We start from the raw sequence: 15,913 nt of genomic DNA, 5'->3' as shown, positions 1-15,913 counted from the left end.
TCCCTGCAGTACTGCACAGGGATTACTCCAGCTGCATGCCAGCTAATTCCACTGTAACTGTTCCCCTGAGTTTACTCTAGCTGCTGCTAATTGACCTCACTGTAGTAACTCCCTAGGGGCTATTTTTCATAGATTTCTTTTTTACTTTCAGGTCATTAAAGAGCTCCTCATGGAGCCATATTGGCCTCTTACTATTCTTCCTATCTTTCCTTTGCATCAGGATAGGTTGCAGTTGTGCCTTTCATATTGTCTCCTCATGAAACTGCCAGCTCTCCTGAACTTCTTTTTCCCCTTAGCTTTTCTTCCTGGGACTTTACTTACCAGTTTTTTGAGTTTTGCTGTATGCCACCTCATCTCACTGTAGCCATTCATTGGTTGACTCCAGGAGCTGCTAACTGATGACACTGGTACCTCTCCCATGGGATTATTCCTGCTGCATGCCGCACTTTTTGCTTTGAGCTCAAATGAATTTAAAAATCTCAAAGTGAAGCAAAGCAAAGGTGCCAAGCATCACCCAGCTTCCACTCAAACCATCAGTTATCCCAGACTCATGCTGAATGGGGACCAGGTTCACGCCACACCCCAGGCTTGGAGTCTTGAGAGGAAGCATGGTTCAATGATTAGGGCACAAGTGTAGGGCTCAAGTCCCTGTGCACCACAGGCTTCATGTGTGACCTAGGTCAAGTCACTTAGCCTCTCTGTGCCTCAGTTTCCCAGCTGTAGAATGGGGATAACAGCACTTTCCTCCCTTCTAGGGAGTTGTGAGGATACATACATTAAAGGATCATTAGTTGCTCAGATTTTGTGGTAGTGGGGGCCATTAAATACCTTAGATTTGTAACAAATGGAGCAAATATTGCCTAGCTGTGAGTTGCCCTACTAAAGGTTTGCACGGCTCTTATGAGAAGTTCTGATAACGAGAACATCCCTACTGTCTATTCACCTTATAACATCCCCACTGTCTATTCGGGGTATCAGCTGGCACTCTGATGATGTGTCTTCACTCTGATCATCCCTTGTGCCTTTCATTTTATTTCCTCCATAAGGATTTGCTTGCACTTGCTGATTCTTCTTCAGGTTGTAATACTGGAGAATAGTATCTGGGGAGGCTTCTTTTCCCTTAAAAAATTAATACAAAATCAGTCACGCTGTCCTCATTTCTATCAATGGAAATGATTATAATCCCAGTCCACTCTTTGAGACCCCCTACAGTCTCATGAGGAATTTCCACCTTTAAAACAGATAGCTGCTGCTCATTTTATATCCCACACTAAATAAGAATTTCTCTTCCTTACAGTTAATGCCCTTCAGAATATAATCATGACCTCTCTCAGTCATCATTACATGTAGTTACTAGAAACATCTGGGAATGGACATTTATATGGATCTCAAGAACACCGAGATTTATCATAATTAATAGCACAAATTTTGGAAGGAATATTATACCTCATATTTTGTCACTTAAGTCCATCTCTGTTAGAGATCAGAAGACCCCTTTCTCCCTAATGTGGTATTTCTTGCACCTTCTTCTGAATATCTGATGCTGGCCACTGTCAGAGACAGGATCCTGAACTAGCTGGACCTTGGGTCTGATCCAATACACCAATTCCTATGAAATTACTTGAGGGATGGGGGGGTTTCTCCATGAAAAATTTAGATGAAAACAAAAGATTTTCAGTTTCATCAAAAATTTTCTTCAACATTTTCCCGGTTCTTGTTGAAAAAACAAAACCATTTTTCAATTAGTTGTTTTTGTTGCTGAAAACTAAAAAAACATCCTGTTTTCTATTTTTTAGTGAAAATCCCAATTTTTTTTACAAAAACAGAATTTTTTTTCATGAAAGTTCCCATTTAGTCAAAAAACCATTTTTCATTGGAAAATAGTTTCAGTGAAAAATGTTCAGCCAGCTGTAAATATTAGCACTTTTAATCCTTCCTTGCAAGTCAGTCCTTCAGGCCCCTGGCCCGTTTTTGTTCAGTGATGTAAGCATTGCTCAGAACTTTTATTGACATCGAGTCTCTTTAAGGGCAGAAACAATGGATTTCAGACCCCAGTCAACTGCAGATGGACATATTTCTGGTTGCTATTGTAATGCATAAATTGTCAGGGAGCAGAGCTGGTTGGAAAATTTCCATAAAAAAACTGGAAATTATATTCTGAAAACGAAAAAGAAAATTAAAAGTGACTTGAAATGGAGTCTTGGGCTGGAACTGAAGTGACCAATGAATATTTTCTGTGATTTTTCTTTTCTCTTTTGAAGACAGCTCTAGCAAGGAGTTTGTACTCAATGGTGCATTTTTATGCACCTCTAACTCAATGGGAATTTTGTGTATATGAGGATTTCAGGACAGAGTCTACACTTTGCAGCTTTCTAGTTTAATAAAGTCCAGACATCCTGTTAACACAAACCAAAAAAATTATGTAAAATGACAGTGATCTTACCTTATTTATTTCTCGCCATAGCATGCACCTTTCAATTCTCAGTACATTTGCTATGTCCAGGTTATTTTTACAGAGCGAGTTCAGTGCCTCTGTAGTATCATCTAGCAATGCTTGAACAAAGACCCAACTAAACTTGATTGTGCTGATTATTCTTTCGATGATATTTTCTGCGAAAAAGAGAAAAATCACATAAAATTACAAACAGGAAATGGTTCTACGTACTATTCTATTTCAACCAGCTTCTCAACACTGGCTAAGACACAGTGATAAAGGATTCCAAAGGTCAGTTTAGGTCATCTTTATGCCCCTCCAATCCTGATCCATTTTACTGAAGTTGAGTGGTATTCTCAATATGGAGGAAGACTGGAATATTATACAATAAGATTTGGATGACCTTGAAAACTGGAGTAATAGAACTGGGATGAAATTTAATAGTGCAAAGTACCAGGTCATGCACTTAGGAAAAATTCTTATTGTTAATTGAGGACTTCAGTAACTCAGCCAGAGGTTAGGGGTCTGTTACAGGTGTGGGGTGGGTGCAGTTCTGTGGCCTTGAAAGTGCGGGAAGTCTGACTAGATCATGATGGTCCTTTTTGGCTTTCAAATCTATGAAGTCATGTGAGCAAGGGCTTCTGGATTGCTGCTACAATATGGAGCTACTCACCTGGCTCCTCTAGGTTCTCATCAGTGGCTGATATCTCCACTTTCTCTTCATGGGATTCCAGCCTCACCTCTCCTGTGTCATATAGGAACATAAGCAGAATCACAGAGGAGATAAACTTTGCCTAGACATCTTTCCACCAATTCAGCAATTATGAGTCCAGCCAAGTGCCCAAGTGAAATCAATGGGATTATGACTCCAGATAAGGGTTAACTAGTCAGATAATAAGACTCTGTATTGGAATGCACAGGTATGTGAGGCAGAGTTAAGGGCATCATGGCTATGAAATACGGAAGTCCTCATCCAACATGTGGGGTGTGCTGGGGGCCGGCAATATGGATGGCAATTAAAGCTGGTGTAAGCGTTTCCTGACCTGGCCACATGTAAATGACTACTCTTAACATTGTGTTAGCTGATTCTTGCCGGAGGAATTCCAGCCTCTCTCATTCAAACAGTTGTTTGGAGGGTTTTTTTGTTTTGTTTTTTGTTTTGGTATAATCTGGCCTAGCAGCCCCTATGCACGGGTGTCTGTGTACTCTTCCTGTTACCCGCCAGTCGCAGTTGCTCCTCCTCCTCTTTCTTTCTCTGCTCTCTGGTTTCATCTTGTTTTCTTGTTCTTAGAGCTGATTTGGAACTGGACATCCAGGCTTCATATGCAAGCTGCATAGAGAAACCCCATTAGTCTTTGGTGAGAAGCTTGCTGCTTCCATCCGGCTGATCAAGTCTAAGCTGTGTTTCGTTTGATGTACTCTGGTGTGCTGGGAACTTTTTAATAGAGTGGATCATATATGTGGTGTGTTCCCTGCTCCCACTTCCATTCACCTGGATCCCCTTCGCTCCCCTCCCATTCATAGTTTCACAGACCTCTTTCCCGCCCAATGGCAATTCACTGACACCCTTTGCTTCCCTTTACAGTCACCTACCACCCCCCTAGTAACAACAGCGATTGCTTCCACAGAAAAGCAACATTAGGAAAATATTTGGTTGTGAAATAAATCTTTTATTTTCTTTGGAAAAAGGTAACCGGGTATAATAATAATTAATTAATAATAATGCCTAATTCTTTCACGCATAGCTCTCAAAGCATTTTACAAGGGACGTAAGCATCATCACTGTCATTTTAAAGAAAGGGGAAATGAGACACAGGGAAATCAAGTGACTTGCCCAAAATCACTCAGCAATCCTGTGACAGAGTTTGAAATACAACCCAAGTCTCCTGAGTCCCAGTCCAGTGCTCTATCCACTAGACAATGCTGCTGCATATTATCAAGAATTAAGTCCTGCACCTGGAATGCTGTTTTCTTCTTTGGTGATTCTTCCTCCCTCTTTTCTGTGTGCCCTTGTTCCTCTTCTTCCTCACTGTCTGTCTCAAAGAGGTAGTAGCTCCCAGCCCGAATCGCTAAAATCAGTTCCAGAAAGAGATATGGCTGAGATTTTTCAGAGCTACCTATGGGATTTAGATGCATAATTCCCCTTGAAATTAATAAGAGTTGCACATCTACATGGCTTTGAAAATCCTAGCCTACCCATTTTAATAGGACACATGTTTTAGTGAATATTAACTAGCATAGTGGAGCATGTGAGTATTTTTACTGTTACTAGTTTTTATTCTCTTCCTTAGTATCTTTATGCTTAATATAATTTAGAGCAGCCCTTAGACTATGAATAGGGACATTTGGAGAGAAAACCACCTTTCAGGAGGGCTAGGAGAGAGTTTGGGAGGGACAGAGAAGACAAATGGTACAGTATTTGCCAAAATGCACACACTGTCCTCCCTAAATAGGGATGACTGTTAGGACAGCTATTGAAGAACAGTTTGGTTGCATTATAAATGGGTTTTTAAAATCATGTAATTGTCAGCTGTCCCCTAATTAAATAATGACAATTGTCCTTTATGGTTTCACTTCCTCCTCACCCCCGGCCCCGATGTTTCCTTTTTCCTGTCATCCAGCTGTGTACAGCTGGGGAAGTAATGTTGCCGAAAGCAGAATCTGGCCTGAGGTTTACAGCAGAATCATGGGCCTGCTCCCACTGGAGTTAATGGCAAAACTCCCATTGACTTCTACATGAAGCCCCATGCTTGTGGGGTTTTGGTTTTTTTTTGTTTGGTTTTTTTTGGTCTGTTTGGTTTTTTGGAGTGAGGGGGCTAAAATGCAACCATCCAGCAATTAGTTGTGAACAAAAGATTTCTGCAGGTTCCTGTGGTGTGCAACCCCAGCAGCTGTGTGCAGAGATGCTGTTTCCAGCAGGTTACATTGCCTTAATGTATACATGTCCTCTTTCCACTTAATTGTAGCTCACAGACTTTAAGCACACACAGAAAACTTACTGGAGGTGTGGGTAGCCCAGGGTTGCCACCATATCTTCTGGTCCTCATTTTCCTTCTTGCCACCCTCCTCTGCAAAGATGATTATAAAATGTACTTAATGAAACAGATGGACAGCAGGATCCATTCAGTGGATCTCTCGGCCCAGGATCCCATTGCCTAGAAACCCCATCATAAGAAGCAGCAGAGGGAGTTTATATTGAAGACCAGTGGTGTAACTGTGAGTTTCAGGGATTAAATTAATCCCACAGACCCGACAGACAAACCCAGGATAGAGCCCAGTTGTTTTGGCTTTGGTGGTGAAGGCTGAATGTGAATTTCACCCTCAGTGGCACTGGGGCTGTGAAAAGGCATTTTAGAGCTTTGTACTGTGGAACACAGCAGTACGAAAACAGAAAGCAGAGGAAGGGAAATCACAGTGCCCACGCTCCATTTTGGGACCACAGGCTATTTAATGTGACAAGATCATTTCACCTGGATCTGACAGCAGCTGCTCTTTGGCAGATTGTTCCACAGCTGTTTCTTCTGGGCGTGGTGTCTTTTGCTTCAAACTGTTAAGTTTCTTCTGCTTCGATTTGATTAGTTCCATTCTATAGGTTTAAGACAGGCGTATAAAAATCGTTAGCATATAAGTAAGTGCTTTCTGTCTTCACTCGAAAGTGCCTTACAAACGTTACATCGTTATCCTCAAAAACATCCCCATGACGTATGATCCCCAACTGTGTCACTGTTATCCCCAGCACAGTATTAGTAAGAGAGGGGATCGGAAAATGTGGGTTTTTTCCCTCGTGTAAAATTTTGACTTTTTTTCAAAACAAAACAAAGCAAAACCCAAAATAAACAATTTTGGCCGATAACTACCAAAATCAAAAATGTTGTTTTCAGCTAAAAATGGCTGGGGTTCGGTTTTTTGAAAAAAGTTACAAATTTTCAAGGAAATGCGCACTTTCTACACATTGTGTTCTGTCAAAAACCCAATTTTCCATCAAAAAAAGTGAACTGTGGAAACAATTTACCCAAAGACACAGATGGAGCAGGGGCCTTGTCAGAGATGGGTCTGGATCTCTGGAGTTTTTGGCTCCTGCGCCCAAATAACAAGACATTTCTTTGTCTCTCTCTCTTTCCATCTCCTTGCCCACTCTTTTGCTCTCTCCTCCTAACACCAGAAGTGTCACCAATATGCGCCATTCTGAAGCTTTTATCACAATTCCCTCTTCATAGCTATCTAAAATATTGTAACTGATACTAACACAGGGGGTCTGTGTCTTCACTGGGCTTCAATTAATTTGAGAAGATTAACATTCTAAGTGGGGCTAATCCAAAATCCACTGAAGTTAAAGGATATCTTTGCATGGACTTCAGTGGGAACTGGCTTAGACTCTAAATACACATTTTGATGAGCACTCCTTTGACATCTAAAATATGAAGGTTGTGATAATAACAGAGACTTTAATACCCTTTGGCCAGAAAAGATACGCATATGTCTCTGAGAAGGCTGGCCACAACCAGAAGAACACATACAAGCCAGCCAGCCAGGAAATAATAAAAGCATAATTATTCATCTGACTATGTATACTGTTGCTGGTAGTAATTATTATTATTTATTATTTTACTGAGCACAGCTGACTTTTGAGCTGGCTAAGGTTTGGAAGCTCTCCATTCCAAGATCTAATATTCAAAACAGGAAACAGCTTTGACATATGCATGCAATACTCTAGGCAAACCCAAAATAAACTCAGCCAAAGTTTGGCTTTTGGCCAACTTTGTATGGGGTGAGGAAATGTTTGGCATTTTGCTTGAGAGTTTTGCAAGGAAACATCTGTAAAATTCAGCAGCAGATAATATGAAATGTTTGATCAGTCTTTGCTTATCTAACAAGTAATCAAGGTTTCATCCAGTCCCCACTGCAAGATGGACGGGGGGGCTGTCATTGTTCCAATGCTGACACCACTAGGCAGATGATATTATTTCTAACAGTGGTGCTCTCACCTATACCACATCAGTAATCATGTAGCACCCAGGGACTTGACACAGCCAAGTACAATCAGATTTACCATCTCTGTAGGGCCAATGATTATAGGCCCAGTATGCGTTCCCATTTAACACATCCTTTCGGTCTTCAAGGGAAGCTTTAATATGTCTCTAGGTTGTATTTTTCTCTGTCTGAATGGGGGTATCTCCAGTGAGGGACTCTTTAATAAAGCCTTTGTCTACAGCAGGGCTTTTGGCACTGGTATAGATGCATTGGTGTAGTTGTACTGGTGCCAGTCCCTTCTGTAGATGTGCTGTCTTAATGGAGACTTGTACCAATGCTACTTACCTGGTTTCAAACTGGGATAAATTGCACCAGTGCTAGCCCCAGTTCACCCCAGTGCAATATGATAGGGTTTGTACCAGGGTAGCTACATTACTGGCTAAAGCTCTAATGTAGACGAGGTCTAAGACTCATTCTGACTGGATACCATCCTTGAACCTATTAGCAATTCGTTCTAGAACAGTGAAAAGGCTAAAATTCCATGGGAGAGAACAGCTGATTGTCATCCAGCACAAGGATCTTGTACCAGCTGAACAGCTGTCCTGAGTTAAAATTCCTCTGCAATATCAGCCATGGAGCAGAATCAATAGCCTTCTGGTCTTGCAGCCTAGAGTTCAAAACTCTCCTAGAACTAACTCTGTTAGGATAAAGTCACACAGAAGAATAAAGGCAGGGAGCTGTTAGTGTGTGGGAGGCACTGAGGCCATACTTTGAGCCCCTCCATTTAAATCTTGATTATGGCTCCTCGATAATTATTTTCATAATTATCATTCATTTTCATAATTATAATTATTTGATTGCTATCGTTGTTTTTAGCATTATCCTTAACTCTTCCTTGTAATGGCAGGAAAGGATTTGAGTTATGAGTCATTAAGAAGGTTCGGGGAGGGGGACGACAACAAAAGAGGATGGAAAATAGAGTATCCTGAAAACAGAGAGAAGTGAAAAAATTACACATCTCTATAGTCACCAGTTAGATGTGTGGTGTAGTAGTATGTGATTTTAAATGAACAGTAAGCTTACTGCCTTCTCATGGCTTGCAATGATTTTTTCTCTTCCTCCAATCTGAGCGCCACAACTTTTTTCAGTTTCACTTCAAACAGTTCAGCTCCTCTGCATGAAGAAACAAACCAGACCATTAATTAAATACTTCACTGTGTAGCATGCAACTATCATCACACCATAAAGGAGTACACCATGTTAAATACACCCAGCTAACCAGATCATTATCAATCAGGTAAATCATTGGACTGACACTTCTATCCCAGATCTCATTGGTGGATTAAGATAATTGACAGCAACTACACCATTCTCTAAGCTCTGATCGGTAGGTTCTGATAAAAAGAGAAACTGACATCAGACCTCTGATTCCACCAATAAAAACAGCAGTTTCAGAAGATTTCAGTGAAGAGTCACTCAGGCAGTGAGATGGATGATTCAGGGTAAATCACACCAGCAGCAGTTTGACCAGAAAGAGGACTTGATCGATATTAAATACTAATGTAAGGGGGCATTATAAATGCAGAAACAGACAAGCAGATATAGATAATGGATAAAGAAACACGAGAGAGAGAAATTTGGAGTGGGATAGGAATGAAGAAAGGGTAAAGGGAATCCTCTCCACCATAAGAAGCTTCTTCTTCATGGTCTGTGGTGCCCCAGGAACTTCCCAATGGAATTATAACCTCACAATTAAGAGTGCACATTATTTATTCTAGGTAACATTTTTTCTGTCTCAGCCACTTTCTGATACTGCACAAACTTGGCTCCTAAACCCATGATGATCTGCTTGTCAAACCCTTCAGGATTGCCACTGAAATCCTCAGAACTACAGCAGAATGTTATGACTTTCAAAAAAGGTCTCAATTCCCCACCCTCTCCATTGTGTGAATTATATGGTCATGAAAGTCAGGATCTAAAGCCAGGCTTAACATAGGCCCATCCTCCTCATCTCCTGCCTCACTGACCAGTTTGCTAAGGCATGATCATTGCAATGGAGCCGCTAGCACTTAAAGCATCTGCTTCCTTAAGTCACACTGCTTAACCAATGGCCTCTGCAAGATTTCTACTTCCACCTTGAGTTTGCATCATCACCCAGGGCACTCTCCAGGCCTGAGTCGGGTTGTAAGCTTCTTCAGGCAGGCACCATGTCTTATTCACTTCTACAGCACTGAGCACATTACCAGTGCTCAGCAAGTGATAATTGTCTGACAGGATCCCTTGCTTTAGCAACACAACCCTTGGGAGGTTTCCCATCCTCCTTCCCAGAAAGCCAAGTCCCTAGGAGACCCCATTTCTTTACGCAGAGGAGAGGGCCTCCAACTGTTGTCTGCACCACTGAGGACTATTGGTTTGAACTGGTTCCGTTCTGCGCATGTACCTGGAAGCTAAGATCTTGGCAGCTTTCAGATCTGCCACTACGTAGAGGAAGTAATAGCTCATAAAGACTCTTCGCTGGACCAGCAAGAAAGTGAAACTTATCGCGTCCCAGATAATCCCGGCTTCGTTTTCAGGCAGCTCGCATTTCTCGTCCTCCGGAAGAGCTACATAGGAGAAAGCATCACACCAGCTCTACACGTGCTTCGCTGCATGTTGTGCCTCTGAGACAGGCAGTGTCCAGCCTTCATGCTGCAACACAGCAGGAAAACTGATGGACACGGGCTTGGCGTCCAGCAATTTGCAGGCCATAAAGCTCCCTCGGGTTGTGCTATAGACATCGTGAAACAGGGCAACAGCGACTAGGAAGACAGCAAGCCGGGACGACAGGTTCAGCTCCTATTTTCATTCTCTATGGATCTGATCCAAAGCCCGGTGAAGTCAATGAAAAGACTCTCGTTGGCTTCAATGGCCTTTGTATCAGACCCATTATACAATTCCACTAGAGGCTGCTGGGCTCCTTTGTGGTTACCATCTCTCTCACACACACATCCCATAACACATTGGAGTGAATAGGGTGCACAACGGTGGCTTGCTACCTTACTCTGGAGCCTCTAGCACTTGCTCCTGTCCTTTCCCCAGCCTAGATGGGCCAGTGGTATCTTTCCACATGGAATTGTAACATACCATACACATTTTGCCCTCCACTTCAATAGAGCAGGGATCTGCTTGCACGGCTAGGCATGCAGGGTTTTATTGACTTTGCCTCAGTAAGAAAATGTTTGCCTGGAACGACAGTCGTGTGGTACCTCCTCTCTTCCTGTTCATTATTTGCTACTTACTCAAGTCATATCCCGTTATAGTACAGAACATGCCAAACGTCTGTATTAGCCAGCAGTGGTTTCTCAGTAATTTATCAAGATAGGCACACGCTCCAATCTACAATCAAAAAGGAGACAGTGAAAAGGCTCAGCAGCATTCTGTTCCGTTGCATTCAATCATCTCAGCTCTAATTGCACTTGCTCTTTCTATCCAAACCAGTATAATGGGTCAATTTAATGAGCCTTTCTAGCCGCTGTTCCTGAATTAGCTGGAGAAGAGGATTCTCATGTATCCCAACCCTTTCCTGCCAATGGAACAGAGAAGACAGGCAGCATGGAGGAATGGCCTATAACTGCTTTGCTCTCTGTTTGCTGTTGGTAGGGCATGCATGTGGAAAGCTGGGGTCAAGCCATGCCACACGTCTCTCATGGACGGACTGATAGATTTTCATAGATTTTCATGAGCAGGAAGCTATTTCCGAAAACTCTTTTTTACTTTTTCAGTGAATTTAGTTCCGATCAAAAGTGCCGTGTGAATAGCTTGGGGAAAGACGTTGTCCTTTCACTCACAGAAGAGATCCAGCACAGACCACAGCTGGGAATGCTTCCCTGCCTTCTAGGGGAATAAGTCATTCAGATATATGGCCAGATTATTTTTTTGAAACGTGCTTAATTTTATTATGTAACATTTATCATAATATACAGGGGCTTAAATCAACTGAACTGGAAAAATCAAACAGGGCCATGTTCCAGAGAGAGTAAGTGGGCTGTGCTCAGGGGAGTTCCACAAATGGGTGGCAAAATCCTGCCCCAGAGACCACAGGGCAGTCACAGAGCCATTAGTTGGCCTCAGGACTCAGTGGCCTTCATAGTGGCTGTGTCCCCACCCCTTCATGCATGGAGAGAAAGGCTTTAACCAGTGAAGCCACTTCATTGTAGGGGCCCTGGACATGTCCTTGTAACTCCCCTGTCTTGCCCTGAAACCCAGCTCCCCTGCACGCCACATCTCCTGAAACCAGCTTCACTCACAAGCTCCTCAACTCGGCAGAGGCAGAAGTGCGGGCTCCACATCCTGCTTTCCCCCACACAGCAGAAGCCCACCAATTCCACTGCCCACTGGCTATTACTTGGCTATGGAAATATAGTGGATGGACGGTCTTGAGATTCAAGCACTGGACTGGCACTCACGAGTTCTGGGTTATGTTCTCTACTCTGTTACACACTACCTGTGTGACCTTGGGAAAGTCACCTGCACTCTGTGTCCCTCAGTTCCCCCAGCTGAAAAGTGGGGATACTAATACTTCCCTTTCTTCCACCTTTTGTCTGTCAAGAACCTCTCTGGCACCAAGGATCTGCCCATGAGGAGATCATTGTAGGATCAGGGCCTCAGACTGTAAGTTCTTGGGATAGGGTCATTTTTCACTACGCATATGTAAAAACCCTAGCCTATTAGGTCCCAGATCTCAGCTGATGCCTCTAGGTCCAAATGTAATATAAAAAATAATAAGAGGGCAGATATTCCCTTAATTTTGTGAAAGACAATACATACAGCTAGAAGATTCTTCATCATTATAACCAAGGCAGTGTACGCAATCAAACAGTCCCACAATCTGAGAATATTCTTGACCGGCTTGAGGAGAAGACTGCTTCCAAAGATCATAAAGTAGAAACACGCCATCAGATAGCCCAGACAGAATATGTTGATTCGAGTTGTCCCAGTGATAAAAATCAGACAGAGCACAAACCAGAAGTGATAGCTGAACACAACCACTTTAGCCATATCCAAATAGGACCTGTGGGAGGGGGAATGGAGTGTCAGAGCAGTTTCAGGGCGGCTCTTGTGTTCGCCAACTGGTGGCCATGCACTTAAATATTTAAATCAACAGTGCCCCTTGACTGATGGCAGCACACCATTGCACCTACACCTTACACACCAGCTCAGTTGAGACTAGATCAGTGAACGTTGTGGTCCCTAGGAAGCAGTTCCTCCAGGTGCACTGAGTTAACAGGCTTGCCCACTCCTTTTGCAAACAGCAAGAAAAGAGCTAAATATCATGGGTTATTTTATATGCCTATTACACTAAAAATTAAAGTGGTTCATAAATATGTTGCTGGCTCATACAGAGAAGAGAAAAGTTGCTACTTGCAAAAATTTTCCATTCGGTATGAACTTTGCATAGACCCACTCAAGATCTTTTGCTAATGAGTTGATAAAGTTAACTGTAAATCTATTTTGTTATTTATCCAAGGATACTGTAGCAGTCCATTCTCTGATACTATGCCGGCTTCTAATGAAATGACATTTTATTTGGATGCACTGAGTATACTAAAACCAGCTACTGTATTATATAAGACACAGGAAATTCCAGGAGAGTGCTAGAGTTTAGTCAGCATGGCAGCAGTGGGTCAGCTTATGATTTTTAAGGGTGAGGGTGATGAACTGTTGGAGCAAACTACCTAAGGACGTGGTGGATTCTCCATCTCTTGATGTCTTCAGCTAAAGACGGGCTGCCCATCTTGAAACTATGATTTCGTCAAATACAAGTTATTGGGGCCAAGATGGGGGTAAGTGGGTGAAATTCTCTGACTTGTGTTGCACTGAAGGCCAGACTGGGTGATCCCTTCTGGCTTTAAAATCGTAATCTACGAAAGGGTTTGTAACTAAAGATGAACCGCACATACAAACACCCACAAACTTTGGACTGGATGGGGCACAAACCTGGCTCCAGACCCAAACTGCATAGCTGCCCTCTACTTCTTTTAAAGGCCTGAATGAAATCTTGCATCCAAACACTTTCAAGAGTCCACCCTTCCACCTGTTACACCTGGCCAAAGCAAACGTTGTTGGTTCCTACCTGCAATAGATAAAGTTTGGCACAGGGCTGTACTGGCTGAGAGTGGCTGGGTCTAATTCACAGCTGATCTCCACATTGTCTCCTGCCTGCATTCGCACACATGCCTTATTCTCATCTTCAAATACCTGCCGTTGCAGCGAGGCAAAAAGCAGAAGCAGGAAGTCATCTGGAGGAGAGAAGCCATAGGAAAACAGGTTCTCAGCAGCTTCAGACAAGATTATTCTAATGATGTTTAATATTATGGTTAACAATTATTAGTATTTAGCAGCAGGACTTTCAGACAGTAAAATGCTGCACTGGATGATTGTTACTTACACAGGAGAAAACTGACATCAGGTCTCTTGGCAAAATCAGGCAGATAGAGCCACTTGATCAGATTGGAGTGGATTGTCCAGCGAGAGGTTCTCCATGGATAATCTGTTGGCAAATGGGTTCTTTTTATCACACAAAACATTTGTGCATCAGCATTTCTCAAGGGAAATGGCACATGTCTGGCTAGCAGCACAGGGTTGGTACTGTTGCTACCAATAAAATCGAGCTCTCATCAGCGCTGAAACAAGTAATGCTGATGCTGTGAGTTCTTCAGTGTGAGTTGACTCAAGCCCCCGAAGAATTCAATGGGAGTCTGTGATGGGGCTCCTGCCCCACACTGGCATGTATAGGGTTCAAAGAGGCCTAGAGAGGCTGCATGGAATGCAGCCAATAGGAGAGAGATTGCAAGGAGCAGCCAATCAGGACCTAGCAAGCTCACATAAAAGCAGCTGCAGGACAGACAAAGGTCAGTTGCTGCTGGAAGCCCAAGAAGTGAGGGCTGTGTCCCTAGCAGGCTGAAAGAAAGTTAGCACCACGGACAGGTCAGTTGCTGGCGGGGCGTGGGGAAGATAGAGCTTCTGGCTGGCTGCAGGGACTGAGCAGCGGAGTGTCCTGAGGTAAGGATGAAATAGGTACTGGGGCTGTGGGGAAGTAGTCCAGGGGATCGTAGCAGCGGTGAGAGGAACAGAGGCACAGCAGGAGGCTGCTATACTCAGGGTCCTTGGGCTAGAAAGCTTCCTCCACACTCACCACGGGGAAGTGGCATGATTATTGGACTGAGACACTAGCCCCCGGAAGGGGGAAACATGGATAGCGATGCAGCCGCGGGCCAAGCCACTAAAAGGACACTGCATTTCTGGCAGCCGAGAGAGAGGCTGTGGGCAGAAGCAGGGACTGGGTGACCGTGCGCAGGCTGTGGACAGGGGGTGTCGGCCCTGAGCTAATCTCCAAAGCAACCAGGAGGAGGTGCCAGACCAGCGGTGCGTGTTCACTCACACACCCACTCGGACAATGCACTGTGCTGCATTTACCTTTGCAGAAAGCAGGAGGAAGGCCAATGCACAGCAAATACTGGAAGGTCATGACACTGGCAAGGAAACAGCAGTATCTCGGCCAGACCTCCGCCACTGCTTTCCTTCGGCGGCGATGCAGCAGGTAGATCACCCAGCAGCCATGGAGAAGGGCATAGAAATCCATACGCTGCTTAATGACATTAATGGCAGCGATGAGACATATCTGCAAGAATGGAATATTCCAGTGAGCCCAGGTGGTGGCTTCATCGGAAAACCCTCCGACGGCTTAATTTTTCAGAAGTCACCATTGGGGTGCGTGTTAGCACTTGGCTATGTGGGAAAGTCATACTGGTATAAGCTAAGATGTACATTTAAACCAATGTAACTTTAGCAGTATAGCCCTGCCACGTGGACACTCTTACTCTGGTGTAAGAGAGGCTTTTTCAGTTATCTTCTGTCACTTGAGAAGGAGTTTAAACTAATCTGAAAGGCACTCATTCCAGAATAAGGGTCCACATGAGTTCTAACCATATGACTATAGTGGTTTAATTATATTGGTAAAACTTTAGTCAAAGTTGATAGATAAAAGAAAGGAGTGTTGGTCACAAGGGAATAAGATAGGGAGAGGCAAATTCTGCCTTTCTTCCACAAGGGTGACTCTCGCTGAACTGGGGCTACGAAGGGGAAACACTTAAAAAGTTCATGTCGTGAAGAGAATGACTCGGACTACAAGGGCCAAGTTTTCAAAAGCTGGGGAAGGGGATGTACCTGCAAAACAATGCATTCACCTTACGCTATAGTAAAAACTATCCCGCAACAGGCAAAAAAAGGACCTGTTGACATGTAAAATTGTTTAGCAGCAATCAACTTTTTGTATTGACCTTTCCCCTCCTTATCCAATGGGAGAGGGAGTGTGGTTCTCCATCAGGGCACAGGAGCCAGCTGGTGCCACCCAAAAGGGAGTATGGCAAGCACAAGACCAGGCCAGAAGTTTGCAGGCAGCCTGGATTTTAAAGCTGACTTCCCCAAGCTGAATCCCTCCTACTGTAATCTACTCTCTGGCATGGCTAC

At 43.5% G+C, this 15,913-nt stretch overlaps 1 protein-coding gene across 1 annotated transcript in view; it reads right to left on the bottom strand.

Moving 5' to 3' along the window:
- Positions 1–15,913, bottom strand: part of LOC137157259 (piezo-type mechanosensitive ion channel component 2-like) — a 54,541-nt gene that overhangs the window by 14,758 nt on the left and 23,870 nt on the right. The window contains exons 21-33 of the mRNA XM_067554551.1: positions 14,861–15,065; positions 13,833–13,934; positions 13,518–13,683; positions 12,212–12,455; positions 10,684–10,780; positions 9,846–10,008; positions 8,489–8,578; positions 5,905–6,020; positions 4,391–4,503; positions 3,653–3,764; positions 3,108–3,179; positions 2,444–2,610; positions 944–1,119 (exon numbers count right to left, since the gene is read on the bottom strand). Of these exons, the coding sequence (XP_067410652.1) occupies positions 944–1,119; positions 2,444–2,610; positions 3,108–3,179; positions 3,653–3,764; positions 4,391–4,503; positions 5,905–6,020; positions 8,489–8,578; positions 9,846–10,008; positions 10,684–10,780; positions 12,212–12,455; positions 13,518–13,683; positions 13,833–13,934; positions 14,861–15,065 (1,823 nt within the window). The remainder of the gene's footprint in view (positions 1–943; positions 1,120–2,443; positions 2,611–3,107; positions 3,180–3,652; positions 3,765–4,390; positions 4,504–5,904; positions 6,021–8,488; positions 8,579–9,845; positions 10,009–10,683; positions 10,781–12,211; positions 12,456–13,517; positions 13,684–13,832; positions 13,935–14,860; positions 15,066–15,913) is intronic.

The sequence above is a fragment of the Emydura macquarii genome, unplaced genomic scaffold, assembly GCF_026122565.2.
Source record: "Emydura macquarii macquarii isolate MOO-44397 ecotype Brisbane River unplaced genomic scaffold, CSIRO-AGI_Emac_v2 contig_1483, whole genome shotgun sequence".
NCBI classification, from domain to species: Eukaryota; Metazoa; Chordata; order Testudines; family Chelidae; genus Emydura; species Emydura macquarii.
The sequence above is the reverse complement of the archived record's forward strand: the minus strand, read 5'-3'. Positions and strand labels throughout refer to the sequence as shown.